General features: G+C 41.7%; 3 protein-coding genes across 6 annotated transcripts; all 3 read right to left on the bottom strand.

The window, feature by feature from the left end:
* Positions 1-442: 442 nt before the first annotated feature.
* On the bottom strand, positions 443-4,421 carry LOC311046058 (cold-inducible RNA-binding protein B-like). Its single transcript, XM_084058170.1, has 7 exons — positions 4,333-4,421; positions 2,495-2,601; positions 2,285-2,391; positions 1,785-1,881; positions 1,501-1,663; positions 1,345-1,397; positions 443-747 (listed from the first exon to the last, which is right to left on the bottom strand). The coding sequence occupies exons 2-6, from the start codon at positions 2,592-2,594 to the stop codon at positions 1,394-1,396; spliced, it is 471 nt and encodes a 156-aa protein (XP_083914296.1). The 5' UTR covers positions 2,595-2,601; positions 4,333-4,421; the 3' UTR covers positions 443-747; positions 1,345-1,393.
* Positions 4,422-9,985: 5,564 nt separating this feature from the next.
* On the bottom strand, positions 9,986-21,841 carry LOC311046055 (uncharacterized protein). Of its 4 annotated transcripts, none has more exons than XR_014600826.1 (7): positions 21,728-21,841; positions 20,456-20,564; positions 20,239-20,345; positions 19,958-20,084; positions 19,592-19,766; positions 19,437-19,490; positions 18,933-19,098 (listed from the first exon to the last, which is right to left on the bottom strand). XR_014600826.1 is itself a non-coding variant. In XM_084058167.1 (6 exons), exons 2-6 carry the CDS (start codon positions 20,553-20,555, stop codon positions 10,029-10,031), a joined length of 513 nt encoding a protein of 170 aa, XP_083914293.1. In that variant the 5' UTR covers positions 20,556-20,562; positions 21,725-21,833; the 3' UTR covers positions 9,986-10,028. The 4 variants fall into 4 exon arrangements, 1 of the variants encoding a protein (XP_083914293.1); XR_014600827.1 differs by having other exon boundaries at positions 19,437-19,484; positions 19,588-19,766; positions 20,456-20,562; positions 21,725-21,833; XR_014600828.1 differs by having other exon boundaries at positions 20,456-20,562; positions 21,725-21,833.
* On the bottom strand, positions 10,130-12,330 carry LOC311046057 (cold-inducible RNA-binding protein B-like; the record flags this gene model as incomplete). The annotated part of the gene is made up of 5 exons (XM_084058169.1): positions 12,185-12,330; positions 10,844-10,950; positions 10,648-10,754; positions 10,398-10,521; positions 10,130-10,287 (listed from the first exon to the last, which is right to left on the bottom strand). Exons 2-5 carry the CDS (start codon positions 10,941-10,943, stop codon positions 10,130-10,132), a joined length of 489 nt encoding a protein of 162 aa, XP_083914295.1. The 5' UTR covers positions 10,944-10,950; positions 12,185-12,330.

Raw genomic sequence — 21,841 nt, 5'->3', positions numbered from 1 at the left:
ACAAGAACTAAATCAGGAGTCTTCAACAGGGGGTCCTCAGAGTTACTACAGGGGGGGGCCGCCAAATCTTTGTGATTTTTACATTAACCACTTCAACCAAGCATCCCTTTTCTGAGAACTTTAGCCAAAAATAGCAGATCTGCTATTTTCGGCAAAGAGGTTTGGTGTAAGGGGGGAAAAAGAGCAGACCAAGTACAGAGTGGGTCAAGTTTACTTAGTATGGACGGTTTATGTGGTTAGAAGTCTAATCCAACACTGATGAGACTGTGCTGTCAAACAAGTCTATGAGGCTATCGATGAAAAGATTATATTCTATATAATGGGGTCCCTGCTTTATCTCTCTCAGCCAAGGGGTCCTGAAAATGTTGAAAACCCCTGAACTAAATGATTGGATCACTCATCATTAGCAATGGCTTAACAAGAAGGATTGGATTACACAAGATTTAAAGAAAACGTGGCTTTTTATTTACAAACTGTAAAGTAGGTACGGAATGTAAGAAACACAAGTCTTAACGCTTTGGTCACGTGTCCTTCCTATTGGGACCCGTGAAGACCTCTAGAACAGTGATACATTTAAAGATGCTTGAGGAACTGCAACGTAAGTTTTTCCCAAAAAAACAAAAAAAAAAATCAGGGCAACAGTAACACTAGGATATTTTTCCTGAGGAGCGTATCTTTTTTTAAACAGCCAGCCAAGGGATTCCAGGGAATGATCTTCAATTCGGGGAGATTTGTAGTCGTTCACAGCTGAGGACAAAGAAGAGGGAACACAGGTTAAGACACTGAAGTTCAGGGACAAGTTCGACATCCTACTCGTCACAAAATAAACGGCAAAAAGATCCTTTTACAGAAGGCTGTTATTTAAGTTTTTTTATAGTCTGGCGCAAGCATTATTTGGATTGAGACTACAAATTGTGTCAGCTCGACACCATTTAAGCCAAATGTTATCTGTTCTACAAGTTCACAAGATGGAACATTTTGACATGCTGTGAACTTGTAGATCTGCTACTATAATTTAAAAAAAAAAGAGGCCCGATGTTTCAACATGGTTCAAGAATTGATCCATGGAGATGTTTGAAGTAGGTGTGGACCTGAGCAGCATTAACACTACTTAATGAGACCTGGAACGCATCTGTGTCACTTTTGATTTCTTTGGCTATTCAAAAATAGCAGATCTACAAGCTCATAGCGCGGCACCGAGTGCCGCGCTATGAGCTTGTAGATCTGCTATTTTTGAAAAAATATTTTCCAGATTTTTTTCAAAAAACTGTTAGGATTATTTTTAAGAATCGCCTCAGGTCTTAATGGGTTAAACAGAAACACACACACACTACAAATACTTACATTAGCAGTCATATCCGGCGCTGTGGGATCCTCCCGAAGAACGATCCTCTTAACTGAAAAGACACAATCGTTAAAACCAGCAGGATGAGAGCGGTGTCTATAACACCAGGTGCTCAATTCACTAATTATTCCTAAGTGTAATGCTTCCACACTTACTAATTATCCCTGCCGCCGCCGCCGTAGCCACCGCCGCCACGTCCGCCGCTCCTGTATCCACCGCCGCCACCGCCGCCGCCGTAGCTCCTGTCTCCGCCGCCATAACCTCCACCTCCACCGCTCCTGTCCCCGTAGCTCCTGTCTCCTCCGTATCCACCGCCACCTGCACAAATACCAGAGAATACAGTTAACATGCCATCCATCAAGAATATAAATGTGCCAGAGACGGGGGAAAAAAGCCTAATTAAAGAGTTTGGGGCATTTAAAAAAAAACTCATCTCTACCTCTTCCGCCACCATATCCTCCACCTCCACGTCCTCCTCCCCTTCCACCTCCTCCGCCACCGGCTTCATCGACACGGATCGTTCTGCCATCCAGACTCTGAAATGATAAATACATTGTTTCGGTTAGCCAGTGTTTCAGTTGTGCTGTATCCGGGTGCAGTACCGTGTTGCACCACCAGGTGCCTTACAAAATGGCCACCAACAAGCCATCTGTGACAATAGGCTCTACGCACGGCAGCCATATTGGAAAGAAATTGGGCTTCTTCCTTCACAGGTGTTAGCAATGATTCTAATGAAGGCTCTGTTCCATTTAGTGTAGCACAGTGGTTCTCAAACCTTCTAATTTCAAGGGCCCCAATAACTCTGAGAGTGTACAAATGGAACCAAATGGACCCTTACGGGCCCATTTGGTTCCATTTGTACATCTGTGGAGGAAGTAAGAAAACCCCCTTTCCAATATGGCTGCTGTGCATAGAGCCTATATTATTTCATCAACTCACCTGTCCATTCATCGCTGCCATCGCCTCCTTGGCATCATCTGGGCTGTCGTACTTCACAAAGCCGAATCCACGAGGCCTGCCTGTCTCCTTGTCTCTGATGACATCAACTGCAGACACACAAAAAACAATACAATTAATGAATACATTGATGATGAATTAAGTCGTCAGTGAATGTGTGGTTGGCTCATATGGATTGCAAGTCGTTTTTACCTTTGGCAATGTTTCCATATTTGGAGAAAGCCTCCGCCAAGGAGTCCTCGGTGGTGTCGAAGCTCAACCCGCCGATGAACAGCTTACCCTCGTCCGACATGTTTGATCTGAAGAGAAACACAGAACGGTCACATATCTGAATCAACCAATTTGTAACATTTAAAAAAATAGTTTATTAAATAAGCAGGTCAAATGCAACAGCGCTTTCTCCAACATTACGTTGCACTTTACATGGCAGATCTACAAGCTCACAACGCATCGCAATACGGTGCGTTGTGAGCTTGTAGATTGTTATTTTCAAAGGAAATCTTTTGAACTAACACAAATCCTGGTACAGTGGTCACAGAATCCTTTTGGATGGGGGGGAATGTGGACAAATGCACATTCATTTGAGGGAGGTTCTCCTAGACATGAAAATGTTTGAGAACCATTTGGTCATAATATGGACATACCTACTTATAGATGCCAAGATAATTGGAGGGAAAAAAATCTTTTCATATGAAAAGTCCCTAATAAGGCCAATCTTATTACTTCCTGTGAAGGAAAATGTGCTGAGTGATGACACAGATGGACCTGTATAAATATAAATTACTGATTACATCCACCTGTGTGATCCCCCCCGGTTAATATCATAACTGATATATTATTGATTTCAGCTGTTAATTTTGCAAACATGACCTTAGTATTAAAAGGACATTTTCTTTTTTATGTGCAATGTATTTGTATTGAGTTCATAAAGTTAACATAAGTATAACTAAATACATTTGAAATTACATAAGTTACAAAAAAATAGCAGCTCTAAATCGGCTATGTTTGCTACTATGTGACACAGACTGACTGGCCTGATAGTATAATGCAATGAGGCCCTCTGGAGCGTGTGTGTCGCCCTCTCTCCATCAGGCCCTCTGGAGTGTGTGTGGCCCTCTCTCCATCAGGCCCTCTGGAGTGTGTGTGGCCCTCTCTCCATCAGGCCCTCTGGAGTGTGTGTGGCCCTCTCTCCATCAGGCCCTCTGGAGTGTGTGTGGCCCTCTCTCCATCAGGCCCTCTGGAGTGTGTGTGGCCCTCTCTCCATCATCTAAGTTACCCACCCAGGCCAGCACCCCTCTGCACATCCCTTCTAACACAGCTGTTTTAATTACAGCACTAACTCCGTTTAGAATATCATTAAAGATGACATCCAGACGGTGTATAACTAATTTCAAACTTAAATCAGTACAATAAAACATATATCTGATATTATATAGGTTAGAAATAAGCAACTATGTATCAAACATGACGCTCATTCGACGCCTCTCTGTCTCAGGCAGCGTGCTGCAGGCTACAAACACTAGCGGCTACATGGTAGCCGCCGGCTAGCCTTTGATCCACATGGCGCAGAGTTAACATTCCACCGTGATGGAACCTTCTGAATCCACTAGAAAGAAGCCTAAATAAGCAGCTAAACTTAACAAATTAACCTTTAGACCAGTGGTTCAAGAACCTGGTCATATATACCCTGAAAATGTTTTTTTTTTTTTTTTGGGCCCTCCCTTTGTGCCAGGATTTTTTCCCCAAAAAAATAGCAGATCTACAAGCTCATAGCGCAGCACTCGGTGCCGCGCTATGAGCTTGTAGATCTGCTATTTTTGAATAGCCAACGTATGTTAAAATAACATTTTTATAGCTTTAGTTAAGACACAGGCCCATATAAGAAAGAAACCACACACGAGGACCAAACAAAAGCAACCGTTCACTATCAATATTAATTGATTAAGCTACTTTACAGACAACAGGCCCATATTAAAGAGACTTGTGTACAACAACAGTGTATATATGTTTCAGAAAGCAGAAATAATTACCTTTATCGTGTGTTTTTCGCTCAGACAGCGGGGGTGATAACGGGACGTCTTGCTGCTGATGGACGCCGGTCGAGTGAGAGAGAGGAGACTGGGGGAGTCAGGAAAAACGTGGCTGAGGGCGTGGCCTGACTCTCACATTGTCCTCCCACTTACCAGTGTTGCCATGTCGGCTTTTTATAAGCGACTTTTTCTGGGCTTCTTTTTCTTGCTTGTAAATATTGGTTAGAGTTGCGGGTTGCAGTTTTTTTGGGGGGGCTGGTTTCTAACGGGTAGGTATTTAGGCTTGCTTCCACATTTTTCAAATATTTGTTTTAACCCAGAGTTTCTCAAATGTTGTCATGAAAATGTTTTGTGCCCAGGGAGAATTTGTCTTGTTAGAATGTTTCAAAAAATATTCCACATATTATTCTATTTTGAAAATAGCAGATCTACAAGCTCACAATGAGCTTGTAGATCGGCTATTTTCAAATAGCCGATAAAGTGCTCATAGTCACTGCTTTTGGGCTTGTTTTCCTAGACCCGATTGCTTATTTCTCTCGCAGAATCTGGCAACGCTGACCCCTATTGTGCTCTGACTTTAGGGAGGCCATGTCGGCTTATTATAAGCGACTTTTGGGGCTTCTTTTTCTGTGAAGTTGCTTGTAAATATTGGTTAGAGGTTTTTTTTTGTGGGGGGGGGGCTGGTTTCTAACGGGTAGGTATTTAGGGAATTTTAGGCTTGCTTCCACATCTTTCAAAAAAAAATTTAGCCCAGTGTTTCTCAAATGTTTTCATGAAAATGTGTTGTGCCCAGGGAGATTTTATGTTGTTAGAATGTTTCAAAACATATTCCACATATTATTTTATTTTGAAAATAGCAGATCTACAAGCTCACAATGAGCTTGTAGATCGGCTATTTTCAAATAGCCGATAAAGTGCTCATATGTGGCCTAGTCACTTCTTTTGGGCCTGTTTTCCTAGACCTGATTGCTTATTTCTCTCGCAGAATCTGGCAACACTGACCCCTATTGTGCTCTGACTTTAGGGAGGTTCATTCCAGAGCACGTTGACTCAAATAGTAAGAATGGAATGCGGAAGTACCCTCTCTATCTCAATTAGATAGTTCCAGTGTTTGGAACTTTGCGGCGAGATCAAAGCGTGACGTTACTCTCTCTTTTCTACACTCTGGTTCCATCAGCTCCCCTGAGCTTTGTTCCGTGAGCGGCAATAATTTACAGCAATAAAACTTCCGGTGGACGATCACTTCACAATAAGAGTATCCTCTAGACAGAGCAAACATAAGCCATTGAAAACCATTGAAAAACGGTTAATTTGCACATTAAAACTATAAATTAAGCATGTATACGAAGCTATACAACCCAAATTATGTTTCTGTGTAACAAAAACGGTGTTACGACGCATTGTGAGCTTGTATATCTGCTATTTTCCAAAGATTTTTGAAAACTTGGAATGGGACATTCTGCATAATGAGTATTTTCTACTTTCAGTACTTTAAGTACATTTTTATACCAATATGTTTGTACTTTTATTCAAGTAGATTTTGAATTCCGGACTTTTACTAAAAAGTTGTAGTATATTGTAGTATTGATACTTTTACTTAAGTAAAAAAATGGAATACTGTTTCCACCATTGACAGTCAGGGATGACCCGGTCTGGTCTGGTCTGGTCTGGTCTGGTATGGTATGGTATGGGATGGTATGGTATGGGATGGTATAGGATGGTTTGGGATGGTATGGGGTTGTGTTGGTGTAGTGTGGTGTCCGTAATATAATGTAATTATAACATTTGAGCAATATGTTGCTGTTCAAGTGTTGCCAGGTAATTGTAGTTTATTTACCACTGAGTCAAATAAATAAAAAACATCACGTGGATGCACCTGGGACGTACAGTATCATCAGTGTTGTAGCCTGGGGTCGACGGGTGTTTCGGGTCTCGCAACATACACCCTCCTCACCCAGGTGACCCAGCCGGGGTTGATCAAGCCCCCTACTTACGTAGCCTGGTAAACCCTCCCTCCGGAAATCTCATTTGTAATTTATTTGAAATCAAATGGAAATGAGATTTTCCGGAGGGAGGGGCTTTACCAGGCTACTACTTACGTCCCAGTAGCTACCCACGGTCAGTCCTCTTAGGGGCAAGACAGGGCCCCTCAGGCCGCTTCTCCAGAACTAGTCTGCCGGGACCGGGGGAGGCTCTGGCACGTGGAGGGACTAGGCTCTGTGGATGGCCTCCTCTCCGGGCCCCTCCAGGTCCGGGACCTGAGCGTTGCACCAGACTCCCCCGCTCCAAACATTTCACCCCGGCGTGATGGTGTCTTGGGCCGTGGTGGTACTGCAGGCTCCACTTGCGGCTTGCCTGAATGGCCCTCCTTAAAGGCCTCACCGTGGGTTTGTGGGCTTCTTCCTCACGGAAGACACAGGCTGGGGGGCGCCAACCCATACTGCTCCCGGGCTACATTCTGGCTGTCTCTGTTCCATTCTGGTCAGGGTGCTGATATTGTGCATGTTGGCTCACTAGAAACACTCCATTTTGGTTTCCAAATGGCCCCTTATGGTGGGTGTGTAACTCTGAGAGTTTACAAATGGAACCAAATGGACCCGTAAGGGTCCATTTGGTTCCATTTGTACACTCTCAGAGTTATGGGGGTCCTTGAAAATAAGACAACCACTATGCCACACTAAATGGAACAGAAATGGTGTGGCATAGTGGTAAATGGAACATTCCCAATATGGCTGCTGTGCATAGAGCCTATTCCTGGTTGTCACGTAGTCTATTCCTATGAGCCACTATAAATAGAATAACTATGAATAAAAAACATCACATGGATGCACCTGGGACGTATCATCAGTGTTGTAGCCTAGGGTCGACGGGTGTTTCGGGTCTCGCAACAACATACACCCTCGCACAGGTGACCCAGCCGGGGTTGATAAGCCCCCGACTTACGTCCCAGTAGCTACCCACGGTCAGTCCTCTTAGGGCAAGACAGGGCCCCTCAGTCCACTTCTCCAGAACTACTCTGCCGGAGTTGATTAGAATAGGCTGTTAAGTGTACATTTAACAGGCCAAGGTTTATGAGATCTATGTTCATTTATAAAACTCCATTCAATGTTTTGATCTCTTATGACAGGAAGGGAGATGTTACAGTGTGTCTTGTAATTGGTGGATCAATGATTCCACGCTGTGGTTGTGTCCTGTGTGTGCGTGTGTGTATGGTTTAATGAACCATTATATATATATATATATATATATATATATATATATATATATATATATATATATATATATATATATATATATATATTTATTTTTACATCCTGTATACAAAATAATTCAGCAAAACAATTGATTTATTTTGGACTGATTTCTTCTTAGAGTAGAGCTCTGTAAGGTAAACTGTACATGATGGAATGATGTTTAATTCAAATAAACATCTGCCACACATCTATAATGTGATTTGAGTTCATTTGCGTGACATAACAAATATATAAATTATTATGACATCATACAGCATGGCATTTTAATATGATGAGCAGAGGATAGTATTTAAATATTACAGATGCTTTATGAAAGCACAAGATTGTGAGGTAAACTACACAGTAAATTACACCTGGATGGATGGGGTGATCTCTATTCAATTCAATGAGTTTTCTCTAATCCTTTCCGTACAAATTTGTCTTCAATCAGTTGGACTGAGGCGAACAGCCCCCACAATGAGTGACTGACAGAGATCCTTAACCACAATTAACCCTGTTGGCCCTAAAATAGCCGATCTACAAGCTCACACAACGCTTCATTTCACATTTTAAGCTTGTAGATCTATTTCCGCTAGTTGTAATATGATAAAGTATAGGTCTTTAGTGGTTAATGTAAATCACAAAACTACATCCTGTGTGAGTGGGTGTAAGGCTGGTATGGAGCAGTGATTCAAATGCAGTCTCGAGTGACCTATGTTTAGACAAACTGCTGTAAATGTTTGCTTTAGTCAGCGCTCAGCTTCATTGTTAAAAACCACAACCAAGCCAAGAATCTTGTGTAGTCATGGACTCAGACCTACATTTTAACAGCCACATTAACACAATTACAAAGCATACTATCACAAATATGCTACTTTATGGATGCATAATAAAACACAATCTCTGTGTGGGTGCCAAGTATTATAATTGTTTTAATCCTTTTCAGGTGTAACTGAAACACCAGCGATATAACTCCATGGCAAAATTATCAATGCCTTTTACATGACTGCCAGGTAATTGTAGTGTATTCTAACCAATGAACCACTGAGTTGATTTGAATATCCTGTTAAGGTTCACTCTGCAGACATTTAACAGGCCAAGGTTTATGAGATCCATGCGTTATATATTTTTACAGTCTATACAATATTCAGCATAGCAATTGATTTGATTGAGTTCTAATTAAAGTAGAGCTCTGTAAAGTAATATTTTGTCATCTTGAATCCCTTTTTTCTGCATGGAGTTCACTGTGAATGCATGACCTGCCTAATCTACTATATAGTACTGGCAGCAGGCTAGCTTTGGTTTTATTTAACAAATGCTATTGGCTTATCCACAAGTTTCCTAGGGCATGACTTCCTGTCTATTTGATCAGATCAACAGGAAGTGATGCCCACCATGACCTAGGAAACTTGATAGATTAGGCCCAGGCTATGAGTGAGGTACAGTGGTATGATTTTACAATGCTGCTAAAGGGATAACCCTAGGGGCTGGTTTCCATTGTGGTCCTGTATTTGTGCTTTTGCATGCAAAGAGCACATTGAAAATGTTCAGTAACATTATGAACTACACTGTTGTACCCTGATGGATGATGTTAAATGTCAGTGAAGAGGAAAAATACACATAGTTAGGCTGAACTCTGTCCATGGCAGTAATATAAGTAATTTTCTTCCTGCACGAACCAAAGCACTGCAAAGTGCAAACACAAATATCACCACAAGATGGCACTACATTATTGGATCACTCATTAGCAATGGCTGAGATTAAGGATTACACTCTCATTTAAAGAAAATGTGGATTTTTATTTACAAACTGCAAAGTAGGTACAAAAATAAGAAACATAAGTCTTAACGCTTTGGTTACAGATCCATCAAGCTGGACCTGTGAAGACCTCTAGTAGCTACACAGTGATACTTCTATATAGATGCTTGAACAACTGCAACATAAGTTTTCAAAAACTAAATCAGGGCAACAGTAACACAAGGACATTTTTCCTGAGGAGCGCATCTTTTTTAACAGCCAGCGAAGGATTCCAGCGATGATCTTGAATTGAGGGAGGTTTTCAGTCGTTCACAGCTGAGGACAAGAGGAAACACAGGTTAAGACACTGAAGTTCAGGCAAGTTAAAGAGTTTGACATCCTACTCATCCCAAAATAAACTTCCTTTTGCAGAAGGCTTATTCCTTTTTTAGTAGTATTGCGCTAGCATCATATGGATTTAAACTACAAAGTGTGTCAGACCCACACCATTTAAGGCAAATGTTATCTGTTCTACATGTTCACAAGAGGGAACATTGTCAACTTTTAGATCTGCTACTATAAATGAAAAGGGCCCAAAATATGGATGTCACTGTTTGTAGTGAGTGGGGACCTGAGCAGCATTAACAATACTTAAACAGAGACACTACATATACTTACATTAGCAGTCATATCCGGCGCTGTGGGATCCTCCCGAAGAACGATCCTTTAACTGAAAAGACACAATTATTAAAACCAGCAGGATGAGCCCAATGCCTAACAAAGGTGCTCAATTCACTAATCGTTCCTAAATTGAAGGCTTCCACTTACTAATTATCCCTGCCGCCTCCACCGTAGCCACCGCCGCCACCGCTCCTGTATCCGCCGCCTCCACCACCACCGCCGTAGCTCCTGTCTCCGCCGCCATAACCTCCACCTCCACCGCTCCTGTCCCCGTAGCTCCTGTCTCCTCCGTATCCTCCACCACCTGCACAAATACCAGAGAATACAGTTAACATGCCATCCAGAATAAAATGTGCCAGAGATGGGGAAACTTCTAATTTAGGAGTTTTGGGTAAAAAAGAAAGCCATCTCTACCTCTTCCGCCACCATATCCGCCGCCACCTCCATATCCTCCGCCTCCCCTTCCTCTGCCACCGCCTCCACCTCCGGAACGGCCATTCCCGGCGTCATCGACACGGATCGTTCTGCCATCCAGACTCTGAAATGATCAAATAAATTATAACAGTTAGCCAATGTCAGTTGTGTTGCATTTGGTGCAGTACCGTATTGTGCCACACAAAATGGCTGCCAGCAAGCCATCTATCACAATGTTTCATCAACTCACCTGTCCATTCATGGCTTCCATCGCTTCTTTGGCATCGTCTGTGCTGTCGTACTTCACAAAGCCGAATCCACGAGACCTGCCCGTCTCTTTGTCTCTGATGACATCAACTGTAGACACAAATAAAAACAAATTAATACATTGAAGTTAAATTAGTGAGTGAATGTGTGGTTGCTCATATGGATTGCAAGTTGTTTACCTTTGGCAATGTTTCCATATTTGGAGAAAGCTTCCGCCAGCGAGTCCTCGGTGGTGTCGAAGCTCAACCCGCCGATGAACAGCTTACCCTCGTCCGACATGTTTGGTCTAAAGAGAACACAAATGGTCGGTCAAATTTTTGAAACAGTAACTGTGAGCACTTTAAATCTATAGGCATTGGATATAGGAACATAGCAGATCTACAAGCTCACAAAATGACACATTGTGAGCTTGTAGATCTGCCAGTTTCAAAATAAATATTTTGAACCAGCACAAATCCTGATACAGGGGTCACAATACTTTCTTTTAGATTGTCTGCAGAAAAATGCATATTACTTTGAAGGGTCCTGGACATGTTTGAGAACCACAGGTTTAAATACTAGTTTAGAGCATATCCCTGGTGACACCTAATGATAGATGCAAAGATAATTGGGAGAGAAAAAAATAAAATCTTACATTATAGTCCCTAAAAGGCCAATCTTATTAGTTCCTGTGACGGAAAACGTGCTGCTTACTTCCAGAGACAGACCTGTATGAATATAATTACTCTTCATTACATCCACCTGTGTGATTCCCATAGCTTAGCTGCACGTTCCTCCAAACACAGCTGATTTTAATTACAGAGCTACTTAGTTTCTAATCTTACTCAAGATTACGTCCCAGACGGTGCATTACTCATTTAAACTTAAAAATCGTCCAAATAAAAGATAGAAAGAAGTATCTGAAAACTAGGTTAGAAATAAGCAACTTGGTAACAAACATGATGCTCATTCGACGTCTCTCTCCATTAGGCAGCGTGCTGCCGGCTACAAACACTAGCGGCTAGCCTTTGATCCACATGGTGCAGAGTTAAGATTCCACCGTGATGGAACCTACTGAACCAACTAAAGTACACTTTAGAAACAAGACCAAAATAACCTAAACTTAAACCCAAATAAGAAACACCACTTCTAAAAAAAATAAGCTCAAATAAGAAACTACAATTTAGACCAGTGGTTCTCAAACTTTTTCATGTCAAGGACCCCCAAAATGAATTTTGTATTTTTGGCCCCTCTCTTTGTGCTTAGATTTTTTCCAAAAACAAAAATAGCAGATTTACAACCTCATAGGCCGGCACTCAGTACCTATGAGCTTGTATATCTGCTATTTTTTTTGAATTGCTAAAGCTTTAGCTAAACATTTAGTGCCCAAATAAGAAGCACTTTTAGACACAAGCAGCAAACAGAAGCAACCCTTAACTAGCCATATTAACAAGCAACTTCACAGAAAAACAAGCCCAAAAGTCGCTTATAATAAGCAACTAGAGCAACAGTGGGGTTTCAGAAAGCAGAAATATAATTACCTTTAGTTTGTTTGTCGTGCAGACTGCGATGATAGCGTCGGCGTCTTGTTGCTGAAGCTGCTGATCGGTCAGAGAGAGGAGAGACACTGAGGAGGATTCAGAACAGCGTGGCTGAGTGTCTCTGCTACACAATGAGACCTATTTAAGTACGTCTGTGTGTGGGCGGGGCCAGCGCGGTGTGATTTCACTGCGGACTGATGTGTGTGAATGGGAGGAGTTAGGCCTGCTCCAGGTTCTCTCTGTACCGCTCTGCCAGCCGCCCTGCTAATCTCATAGACCTACATTGCCATTAAAATAAAGATAATTATTTCGCTACTCACCAAAACGAAAGCAGTTTTATGTTGTTGAAAGTCTATTCTCCAGGGTGGGAGGCCTCTCAGGACCCCAACTTCTCCGTATAATACACTTTTTGGGCAGAACATAAATTATTGTATTTATTCTACTGCGCCCTCCCCAGATCTGGTCAATATAAAATTACCATCAACCAGACCTGTAGAGGGCGCAGTGGAGTAAATACAATTATATATTTTCTTCCCAAAAAGTGTATTATACAGAGAAGTTGGGGTCCTGAGAGGCCTCCCACCCTGGAGAATAGACTTTCAGACAACACAAAACTGCCTTTGTTTTTGTGAATATTGAAATCATTTTCTTTATTTTAACTAAAGTTGGAGACTCAGACCTGGCACGGCACGATGGCAGTGGAATGTTGGGTCTATGAGCAGAGAGAGCGTTAGAGAAAACTCACTAAAGCTCTAGACCAGGGCTAGACTGGCAGGGTCTTTGTTTTACCCTCTTAACTTTATTTGCAAATATGGAGTAGGCTTACATTGTATTTCTCAAACGCTCCGTGTCAACATACAATGGAATGCGAAAATACAGCATAAACTGCATTTTATCAGAGTCAATATTCTTAATGGCTCACCCCTGCCCTGACCCCAGGGCTCGAGCCATGTGGCCCGTACCATAGGCGGCTTTGATGTACAAGTTGGAGATGTACCGATACCATTTTTTTCTTCCCGATACCAATGCCCATAACTTGCGTACCGGTCGATACCGAGTACCGATCGATCCGATTCCACTGTGTAACTTAAAATAATAAAATCTAGGACAGTGGTTCTCAAAGTGGGGTCCAGGCCCAGGGGGTTCCAAATGGACCCTTACAGGTCTGTAACTCTGAGAGTGCACAAATGGAACCAAATGGACCCTACGGGTCAGAGTTATGGGGGTCCTTGAAAGTAAAAGGTTTGAGAACCACTGATCTAGGAATAAAAAAAACAGTAGTGCAACATCAACTGAAGCATTCAAAATACAAAATAATTGATTACTGTAAATTACATATCATGTGATAATTATGTGGTATGGGAATGGCATATGGCATACTCACCATCACCGATACCAGCATTTTAGGCATGTATCGGTAGTAGCTTTTCCGATAGTGGTATCGGAACAACTCTATATTACAAGTACACCCCTGGACACAATGCTGATAGGCCTACAGTATACCACACGGATTTACTCCTAATCCAACCTTTTATGCTGAGTGCCAAGCAGGGAGGCATTGGATTAATTTGTATCATCTTTGGTGTGACTCGGCCATAAGGAATCTCAGGGTGGACAACACTACCACAAGACTTAGCTGATCTCTCCTTTACTTCAGCCTATAATATACCCTGTACACCAGGGGTCTTCAACAGGGGGTCCGGGACCCCGAGCGGGTCCTCAGAGTTACAACAGGGGGGCCGCCAAATCTTTGTTTTTTACATTAACCACTTGATACCTACTAGTATCCCTTTTCTGAGGGGAACATTAGCCGAAAATAGCAGATCTACAAGCTCACAATGCCTCGCGCTGCGAGGCGTTGTGAGCTTGTAGATCGGCTATTTACGGCAAAGAGGTTTGGTATAGAGGAAAAAAACTGCAGACCAAGTACAAGTTTTTAGGGTTATTGAGGGTTTAAGTGGTTAACTGTCTGAAAATACACATTTACTTGAATCCAACACAACGCTGCACACGTCTATGGATCTAGGAAAATCATTGAAAAGGTTTAATTTGATCAAATATGTAGTGGGGGGGTCCTTGCTTCATCTCTCTCTCAGCTAAGGGGTCCTTGGGCTGAAAAACATTGAAGACCCCTGCTGTACACCAACTTGGTGACGAGCACATTTGGAATCATTTCAGGGTCTGAGTAGTTATGTTAAAGTGATATTGTTAAGAGAAGCCTGTCATATTTCCCATCCATTTTCCATAAGTGTAGCTTTATTAGTAGGCCAAGGATAGAACCATGGATGTATAAAATCTTTTACCTTAGCGCTAGGTATACTCTTGGTTGCTTGTTTTTGCAGGAAATGCACTTAAGACTTCTGGTGATTAGTAGTTTCGTTCCCTACCTATGTTGAATGCACTTATTGTAAGTCGCTTTGGATAAAAGCGTCTGCTAAATGACTGTAATGTAATGTAACAATCTAGATGAAGTTTAATGGAGATTTGAGGCCTGGCCTAGAACCATGGCCCTGCTGGATTTCACAGTCAAACGTGCTTGTGTGAATGCAAATACTTCTTCTCACAAACAACATGACTTCAAAATGTGAATGAAAGACATTAACAAATGAAATGTCTGGATGGGGGGGCTGTGCCTAGGGGGTGTTGGGTCTGACTCTTTCAGTGCATTTCCAGAACAAGCTGTAAGAACCTGCAACATCCAGCCTATAGTTTTATTTGACTTGGAACAGGAGGCTTTTAGTTTGGTCTTAACGTTACCAGAAAGAATAATATGAATAATCTCTCAGCCACGATCCTTTACTTTAGCCTAATATATTCTGTACACCAACATAATAAACACGACAAAAGGGTCCATATTGACATTTGGGGATGTTGTGAGTCTGCTATGAGTCCAGCCATGGCACAGTTATCAATATTTCTTGGAGATAAACACACATCAAAAACAAAGGATAACGGTTAAGTCTTAACCCTTATAGTTGAGTTGTAAGTCGATAGCAAAAAAATAGCCGATCTACAAGCACACAACACGTTGCAAGCCGACACTTTCTGAGCTTGTACAAACTGACCTTCAGGAACAAGAATGTGAGGAAGTGTGTGAAAGGGAACAATGTAACTTACAGCGTTTGTTTTGTCTCACAAAAGTGTCCAGTTTTTACTCTGATAAAACCACAATGACCCTCTTATTGGACTTTTATTTAATCAATCTTGTGTCATAGTTTAGTGGCATGAGAGAAAATTTCACTGATTTTTCGAGTGGCCTAGTAAGCTTATCTTTAGGCCTATCATAGTGTGATACAAGAATACGTGTGTGCTTGCTGTGTTGTCATTTTGGGGATACACAAGAAGTCTAAGGGTGCTTGCATGCTCAAATCATTTAAACACAGCTATTTTCTGTCTTTGTTTTAAGCCTACTGTAAGTACGATATGTATATTTTGAAGCCAATACTTTTGTACTTTTAGTCATGTTTCATACCAGGCCTATTTCTAAATTGTGGTCTTTTTCCACGACTGGTTATTAGTAGGCAGGATATAACTAATAATGTAGGCTATAAGCTAAAATAACGTGGAGTTCTGTAAGTTTTGCATTACAGACAAGGTGCCGCCACTCCAGAACTAAAGACAAGATGAGGTTTAATGAGGATTTGAGACCTGGCCTAGAACGATATGGTCCTGCTGGTATTCACAGGCAAACATGCTTGTGTGAATGCAAATCATTCTCACACTGACAAAGTGACTTTGATTCATTCAAATGTGAATGAATGTCATTAACAGATGAAATGTCTGGGTGGGGGAGGCCGGGGTGGGCTTCGGGGTTTTGGTCATTTACAAATCAAGCTGCAAGTGGGCGTGGAACAAGTGCCATATGTTTTTATTTTATTTGGCGGATGAGGCTTTTAGTTTTGTCTTAACTTAACCAAAGAAAGAATCTGAGCTGCCATCAACATGCAGTGAGTTGTTTCACCTCACTCACTCACTCAGACATTCAGCTCCACAGCTCCACCCTGTGGGGGGAGGGGAGGCATTGTTCCATTGTGTTGAACTCAGCAAGACGCTTCACACCAAATCCAGCAGATAGTGAGACAATAAAATGAGAACTCCATGCTGGGACACTAGAATATTCACAGTCCTGGAATGTAGTAGAACTATGAGAGAGGAAAGCAATTTGCCATCCCTGTAGGAAGCTTTGACCCCCCCCCCCCCACACACACACACACACACACACACACACACACACACACACACACACACACACACACACACACACACACTTTAATGAAGTGTTTTAGTGTAAGTATGATCAACGTGTCTATCAGTGGCTTCTCAAAGTGGAGGTGGGGGTTGGGTCTCAGCATTTTGTGGGGGGAAGTTCAGAATATCTTTAAATTGTTTATGAAGGTGCTGTAAGTTCTGCTAACTTTTTGTTTTTGTAAACACACTTTTTTTTTCAAGAACAAAGTTTAAACGTTAAAGCTCTATGTTCTGATAGCAACCATTTCTACAGTGTTTGTTCAGTAATGGGGGGTCTCCCTGTCTCTCCAGCTCTTTAATAAACAGAAAACACATTTTCAGGTGGGTCACCATCACCAACCAAGAAAGACATTTCATTATTTTTTGTGGTGGTGGTGTGTGGCTAATCTCACTAATCACTGGAATGATCAGTGCCAAATGTATAGTACAAGGCAAAGTATTTACTTTTTTACTTTTTATGAACTTAATTATATTGGAAAAAAATCAATGGAGGTCGGACTGGGCTGAACCTGCCCAAATATGGAGATTACATATATTATAGTACTGATGTCATAGATCAGTGGTTTTCAACCGCTTTTGCGTCAAGGACCCCCAAATTGACACATATTAGCCCAGGGACCCCATTTGAAAAGATATGCCAGGGACTCAACCATTTTGATTTCTCGGGGGTCCCAATCTACACTGTAGTATCATCATCAGTGTTCATTTAACTCAGAGTGTGTACAAATGGATCCAAGTTAATAAAAAAATTGGTTCCATTTGTACACTCTCAGAGTTACAGACACATAAGGGTCAATTTGGTTTCTAACTATTAATTTGGCTGGGGACCCCCTGGAACCCCCTCAAGGACAACTGGTGGTCCCCGGACCACTGGTTGAGAACCACTGTCATAGATAGTTCTGACGCTGGCCTCATGGCGTCTGAGATCCACATGGAAGACACATGGTTATTATTTTCAGTCTTCTATTTCTGTCCTGTGTGCACAAGCGCTTTCTTATCTCGCCTCCACCAGGCCAAAGGTGTGGTTTTGCACGCACACTAGGCCGAGTAAGAAATTTCAGAATGTCCTGTTATAGCGTCACCAGGAACACAACCACCCTGTAGTTATGACCTGTGTGTGCGCGTGCGTGCGTTATACCTTTTGGGTACACAGTTCCCAAAATTATAATCACTGTACCATTTTGCTGTTAACAAAATAATTCAGCAAAATAGATTTATTTTAGACTGATTTCAAATTAAAGTAGAGCTCTGTTAAGTAATCTCTACATAGAATGAGGTTTAATTCAAATAAACATCTGCCACACTCTTATGTAATTTGAGTTCATTTGTGATATAAATACGTATGACATCATACAGCATGGCATTGTTATATGAGCAGAGGATAGTAGTTAATATAAGATGTAAACTACACAGTAACACCTGGATGGTATCTCAATTAAATTCAATGAGTTCTCTAATCTGTTCAGTACGAGTGTTTATCAGCTGGACTGAGGTGAACAGACACAAAATGGAGTGACTGACAGAGATCCTCAACAACAATTAACCCTGCCAATCTACAAGCTCACATCGCTTCATTGCGCATTTTAAGCTTGTAGATCTGCTATTTTAGCTAGTTGTCATAAGACAAAGTTCAAGTCTTTAGTGGTTATTGCAAATCACAGAACTATAGCCTGTGAATTGGTGTAAGGCAGTGATCCAAATGCTCTGAAGAGACTTACAGATCCTTCTCAAAAATGTAAATATTGTAGGATAATTTTTCTTCCAATATAATTCAAAAAGTTAATATATTCTAGATTCATTGTAAATCAGATATTTAAAAGCTTGGTTTTAATCTTGATCATGTCAGACACCTCATGAAAATACATATTAAAAAAAAAAGCCTTTAAGGGCAAGACCACTTTGGTAGATGTTTGGGTTGTGTAGTTACCTTGCCGTGAAGGAAATGCAAATAAATGTTATCAAAAATAGTTGCTACATTGGTTAGAAATGTATGTTTCAAAGCCACTCTTTAGCACATAAACGTTGATTTAGACCAATCACCAAACCCAGTAGTTTGCTTTTTAAATGAAATTGTCAACTTCCTGTTAATTTTACCATTTTTATTAACCCAGACTGGATCCGGATCTTCAAATAGTAAGTCTACAGGAAGTTCAATGAGGAACATGTTATGAATAATCAATTTCAAATCATTGGAGCAATTTTAGATTTCTTGTCCACCTGTGGAGTTACATCATGGCATGGTAACCACACAAATCAAAACCGAAGTAGTCTTGCCCTTTAAACTCTCATACGTGCTGGTCTTACACCTTCCTCTTAACACAACAGATTCTGTGGGACTTAGGTCAGGCTAGTTGGCTGGTCAGTACACCAATTACAATTGCAACTGTGTGCAGCCGATCCCACTGACATGACTGCACTGTCATTCACCATCTAATTTGTCTAAACCGCACAATATTCTTTGTAATACAATAATGTGTAGAAGCAATAGATACTACAATCGTTAATGTAAAAAAAACATTTATTAGTCGAGAATTATTCCACAAATGCAATGCAATAGGTATAAAAAAAAAAAAAGCAGCCTAAGTCAGTCATCTTTTAAACAGCCAGCCAAGGAATGGATGATCTTGAATTCAGGAATTTTTCTGGAATTTTTTAGTTGTTTGCAGCTGAGGACAAGAAGTGGGAAGGTACACAGGTAAAGACACTGAAGTTCAGGCAAGTTTGACATCCTACTCATCCAAAAATATACAGAAAAAAAACATTCTTTGGCAGAAGGCCGTTGTTTAAGTTAGTGATGATTATTGGAGATGAATTTTTTTTTGTATGGCGCTTGCAATAAGACTACAAATTGTGTCAGCGCCACACTATACAGAGGAATGCCCAAAATATGGATGTCAGGGGTGGGCTGCAACAACCTGGTTCAATAATTGATCCATGAAGATGTATAAGTAAGTGGGGACCTGAGCAGCATTAACACTACTAAACAGACACTACATATACTTACATTAGCAGTCATATCCGTCGCTGTGGGATCCTCCCGAGGAATGATGACCTTTAACTGAAAAGAAAACAATCATTAAAACCAGTGGGATGAGAGCGGTGTCTATAACACAGGTGCTCAATTCACTAAATATTCCTAAATGTAAGGCTTCCACTTACTAATTATCCCTGCCGCCGGAAGAGTAGCCACCGCCGCCGCCACCGCCGCTCCTGTATCCGCCGCCACCGTAGCTGCGGTCACCACCGCCATAGCTTCTGTCTCCGCCGCCGCCATATCCTCGGTCTCCGCCGCTCCTGTCGCCGTAGCTGCGGTCTCCACCGTATCCGCCACCACCTGCAGAAACACCAGAGATATAAATACATTTAACATGACATCCATCAAGAATAAATGTGCCAGAGATGGGTGGGGAAAAGCCTGATTAAAACCCTTTAAGACCTGGAACGCATCCGTGTCACTTTTTGGACTTAGAAAACATTTTTTAGAATCGGCCTCATGTTTTAATGGGTTAAAACTCAAATCTCTACCTCGTCCGCCACCATATCCGCCACCACCTCCATATCCTCCCCTGGAGCCGCGGCCACCACCGCCTCCTCCGCCACCGGAACGGCCATTTCCAGCGTCATCGACACGGATCGTCCTGCCATCCAGACTCTGAAATGATATCAATAAATAAATCATAACGTTAGGTCATTGTTCAGGTTGTGTTGTTGTATTCGGTGCAGTACCGTGTTGTGCCACCAGGTAGCCTTACAAAATGGCTTACCAGCAAGCCATCAGTGATTTAATGATCATTTCGGCAACTCACCTGTCCATTCATTGCTTCCAATGCCTCCTTTGCATCATCTGTGCTGTCGTACTTCACAAAGCCGAATCCACGAGACCTGCCTGTCTCTCTGTCTCTGATGACATCAACTGTAGACACAAAACAGAGAAGATGAATACATTGACGATAAATTAAATCATGAATGTGTGATTTGTGGCTGCTCATATGGAGTGAGTCGTTTAAAGTACAAGATGTTTACCTTTGGCAATGTTTCCATATTTGGAGAAAGCCTCCGCCAGCGAGTCCTCGGTGGTGTCGAAGCTCAACCCACCGATGAACAGCTTACCCTCGTCCGACATGTTTGGTCTAAAGATAAAGAGAAACACACAAAAGAACGGTCACATTTCTGAATCAACCCCTTTCATTGTGCGAAATTGTGCTTTACATAAGCGGGTCAAACTACAGTTATGTAACTGTAGCATTACATAAATAAACACCATCCATCTTTTAGTAGGGCATGGGCTTAAATGCTTAAGAAACCAGATGGTTCATTGTGCATTGATTTTCATGGGTGGCTTATCCAGGGAATCCCCAGGTAAATTATTGATAACCAAATGGACACTTGTGGGTCTGTAACTCTGAACACATGGAACCAAATGAATCCTCATGGACCCTGTAATGAGCACTACACATGGAACCTCATGGACCTGTACCACAGGGTCCATTTGGTTACATGTGTACAGTCTCAGATACACTGACTAAGGATTTTACAAGGGGGTCCCAGAAATAATCATAATCATATCAAATGGGGGTATAATAACTGTGGATACTTTAAATTAAAACAATCACAATCAGTTAAATTGTAACTGATTACGTCTTAATTTAAAGGATTACAATAGTTAAACTGTAGTTTAAAATAGTTAACTGTTAAAACTATAGATTTAAAAAGAAAAATAGCTGTAAAGCGGAGTAGGAGAGGCTCTAAATGGAGGATATCCGCAGCTAAGTGTTTGCGCAGCCTGGATTGCTTCATCATGGCCTAAGAGAGGAGAGTCATGATGACACAGGCTGATGACGTAAGCTGTGCGACTGCGTTATTGTTGTAATGGCGGGCTGCCGAGGTCTGGTGGGGAAACAAACGAACAGGCTTCACTGGGCGGCCTTTAAAGAGAAGAACTTCCCTGTGTTTATAACCTTATAAATAGTCTAAAGGCCGCTACGCCAATGCCTTAATCAGCCTCGGACGCTACATAAGTGTAAATATAGGTAGTATCGGCGTTACAACAGGCCTAAATGCCCTAAATACCACGATAAGTCCGACGACAGCACGTTACGTTCCCCCCACACCTAGTCATTCTTGTTAGCCTAGCTTAGCTCCCCGAGTGGCGCGCGCGTGCCGTGGAGGACGCGACGATACTTTTAATATTTACACGCTTTAAGTACGATTTACAGAAATACAAACTCAAATTATCTCATACTAAGGCGACGTATGAATACGGCATAGGTTTTAGAAAGCGGAAATAATTACCTTTTAATTCGTTTTCGCAAAGACTGCGATGATAAACGTCTTGCTGTGCGGTCGAGTGAGAGGGAACTGCGGGAGGAAAAGGAAGTGCGTGGCTGCGTGCTCTGCTTTTGACTGCGG

Source organism: Gymnoscopelus microlampas, assembly GCF_963454915.1.
Source record: "Gymnoscopelus microlampas genome assembly, chromosome: 5".
NCBI classification, from domain to species: Eukaryota; Metazoa; Chordata; class Actinopteri; order Myctophiformes; family Myctophidae; genus Gymnoscopelus; species Gymnoscopelus microlampas.
This window is presented reverse-complemented; position numbering and strand designations above follow the sequence as displayed.

What these genes read in the sequence shown, in the direction of transcription:
- LOC311046055 (XM_084058167.1), bottom strand. Translation starts at nt 20,555, where the DNA reads ATGTCGGACGAGGGTAAGCTGTTCATCGGTGGGTTGAGCTTCGACACC. An exon ending in ATATGGAAACATTGCCAAAG is followed by an intron (nt 20,346 to 20,455) that starts GTAAACATCTTG and finishes TTGTGTCTACAG; the next exon opens with TTGATGTCATCAGAGACAGA. An exon ending in TGGAAGCAATGAATGGACAG is followed by an intron (nt 20,085 to 20,238) that starts GTGAGTTGCCGA and finishes ATATCATTTCAG; the next exon opens with AGTCTGGATGGCAGGACGAT.
- LOC311046058 (XM_084058170.1), bottom strand. Translation starts at nt 2,594, where the DNA reads ATGTCGGACGAGGGTAAGCTGTTCATCGGCGGGTTGAGCTTCGACACC. An exon ending in ATATGGAAACATTGCCAAAG is followed by an intron (nt 2,392 to 2,494) that starts GTAAAAACGACT and finishes GTGTGTCTGCAG; the next exon opens with TTGATGTCATCAGAGACAAG. An exon ending in AGGATATGGTGGCGGAAGAG is followed by an intron (nt 1,664 to 1,784) that starts GTAGAGATGAGT and finishes GTATTTGTGCAG; the next exon opens with GTGGCGGTGGATACGGAGGA.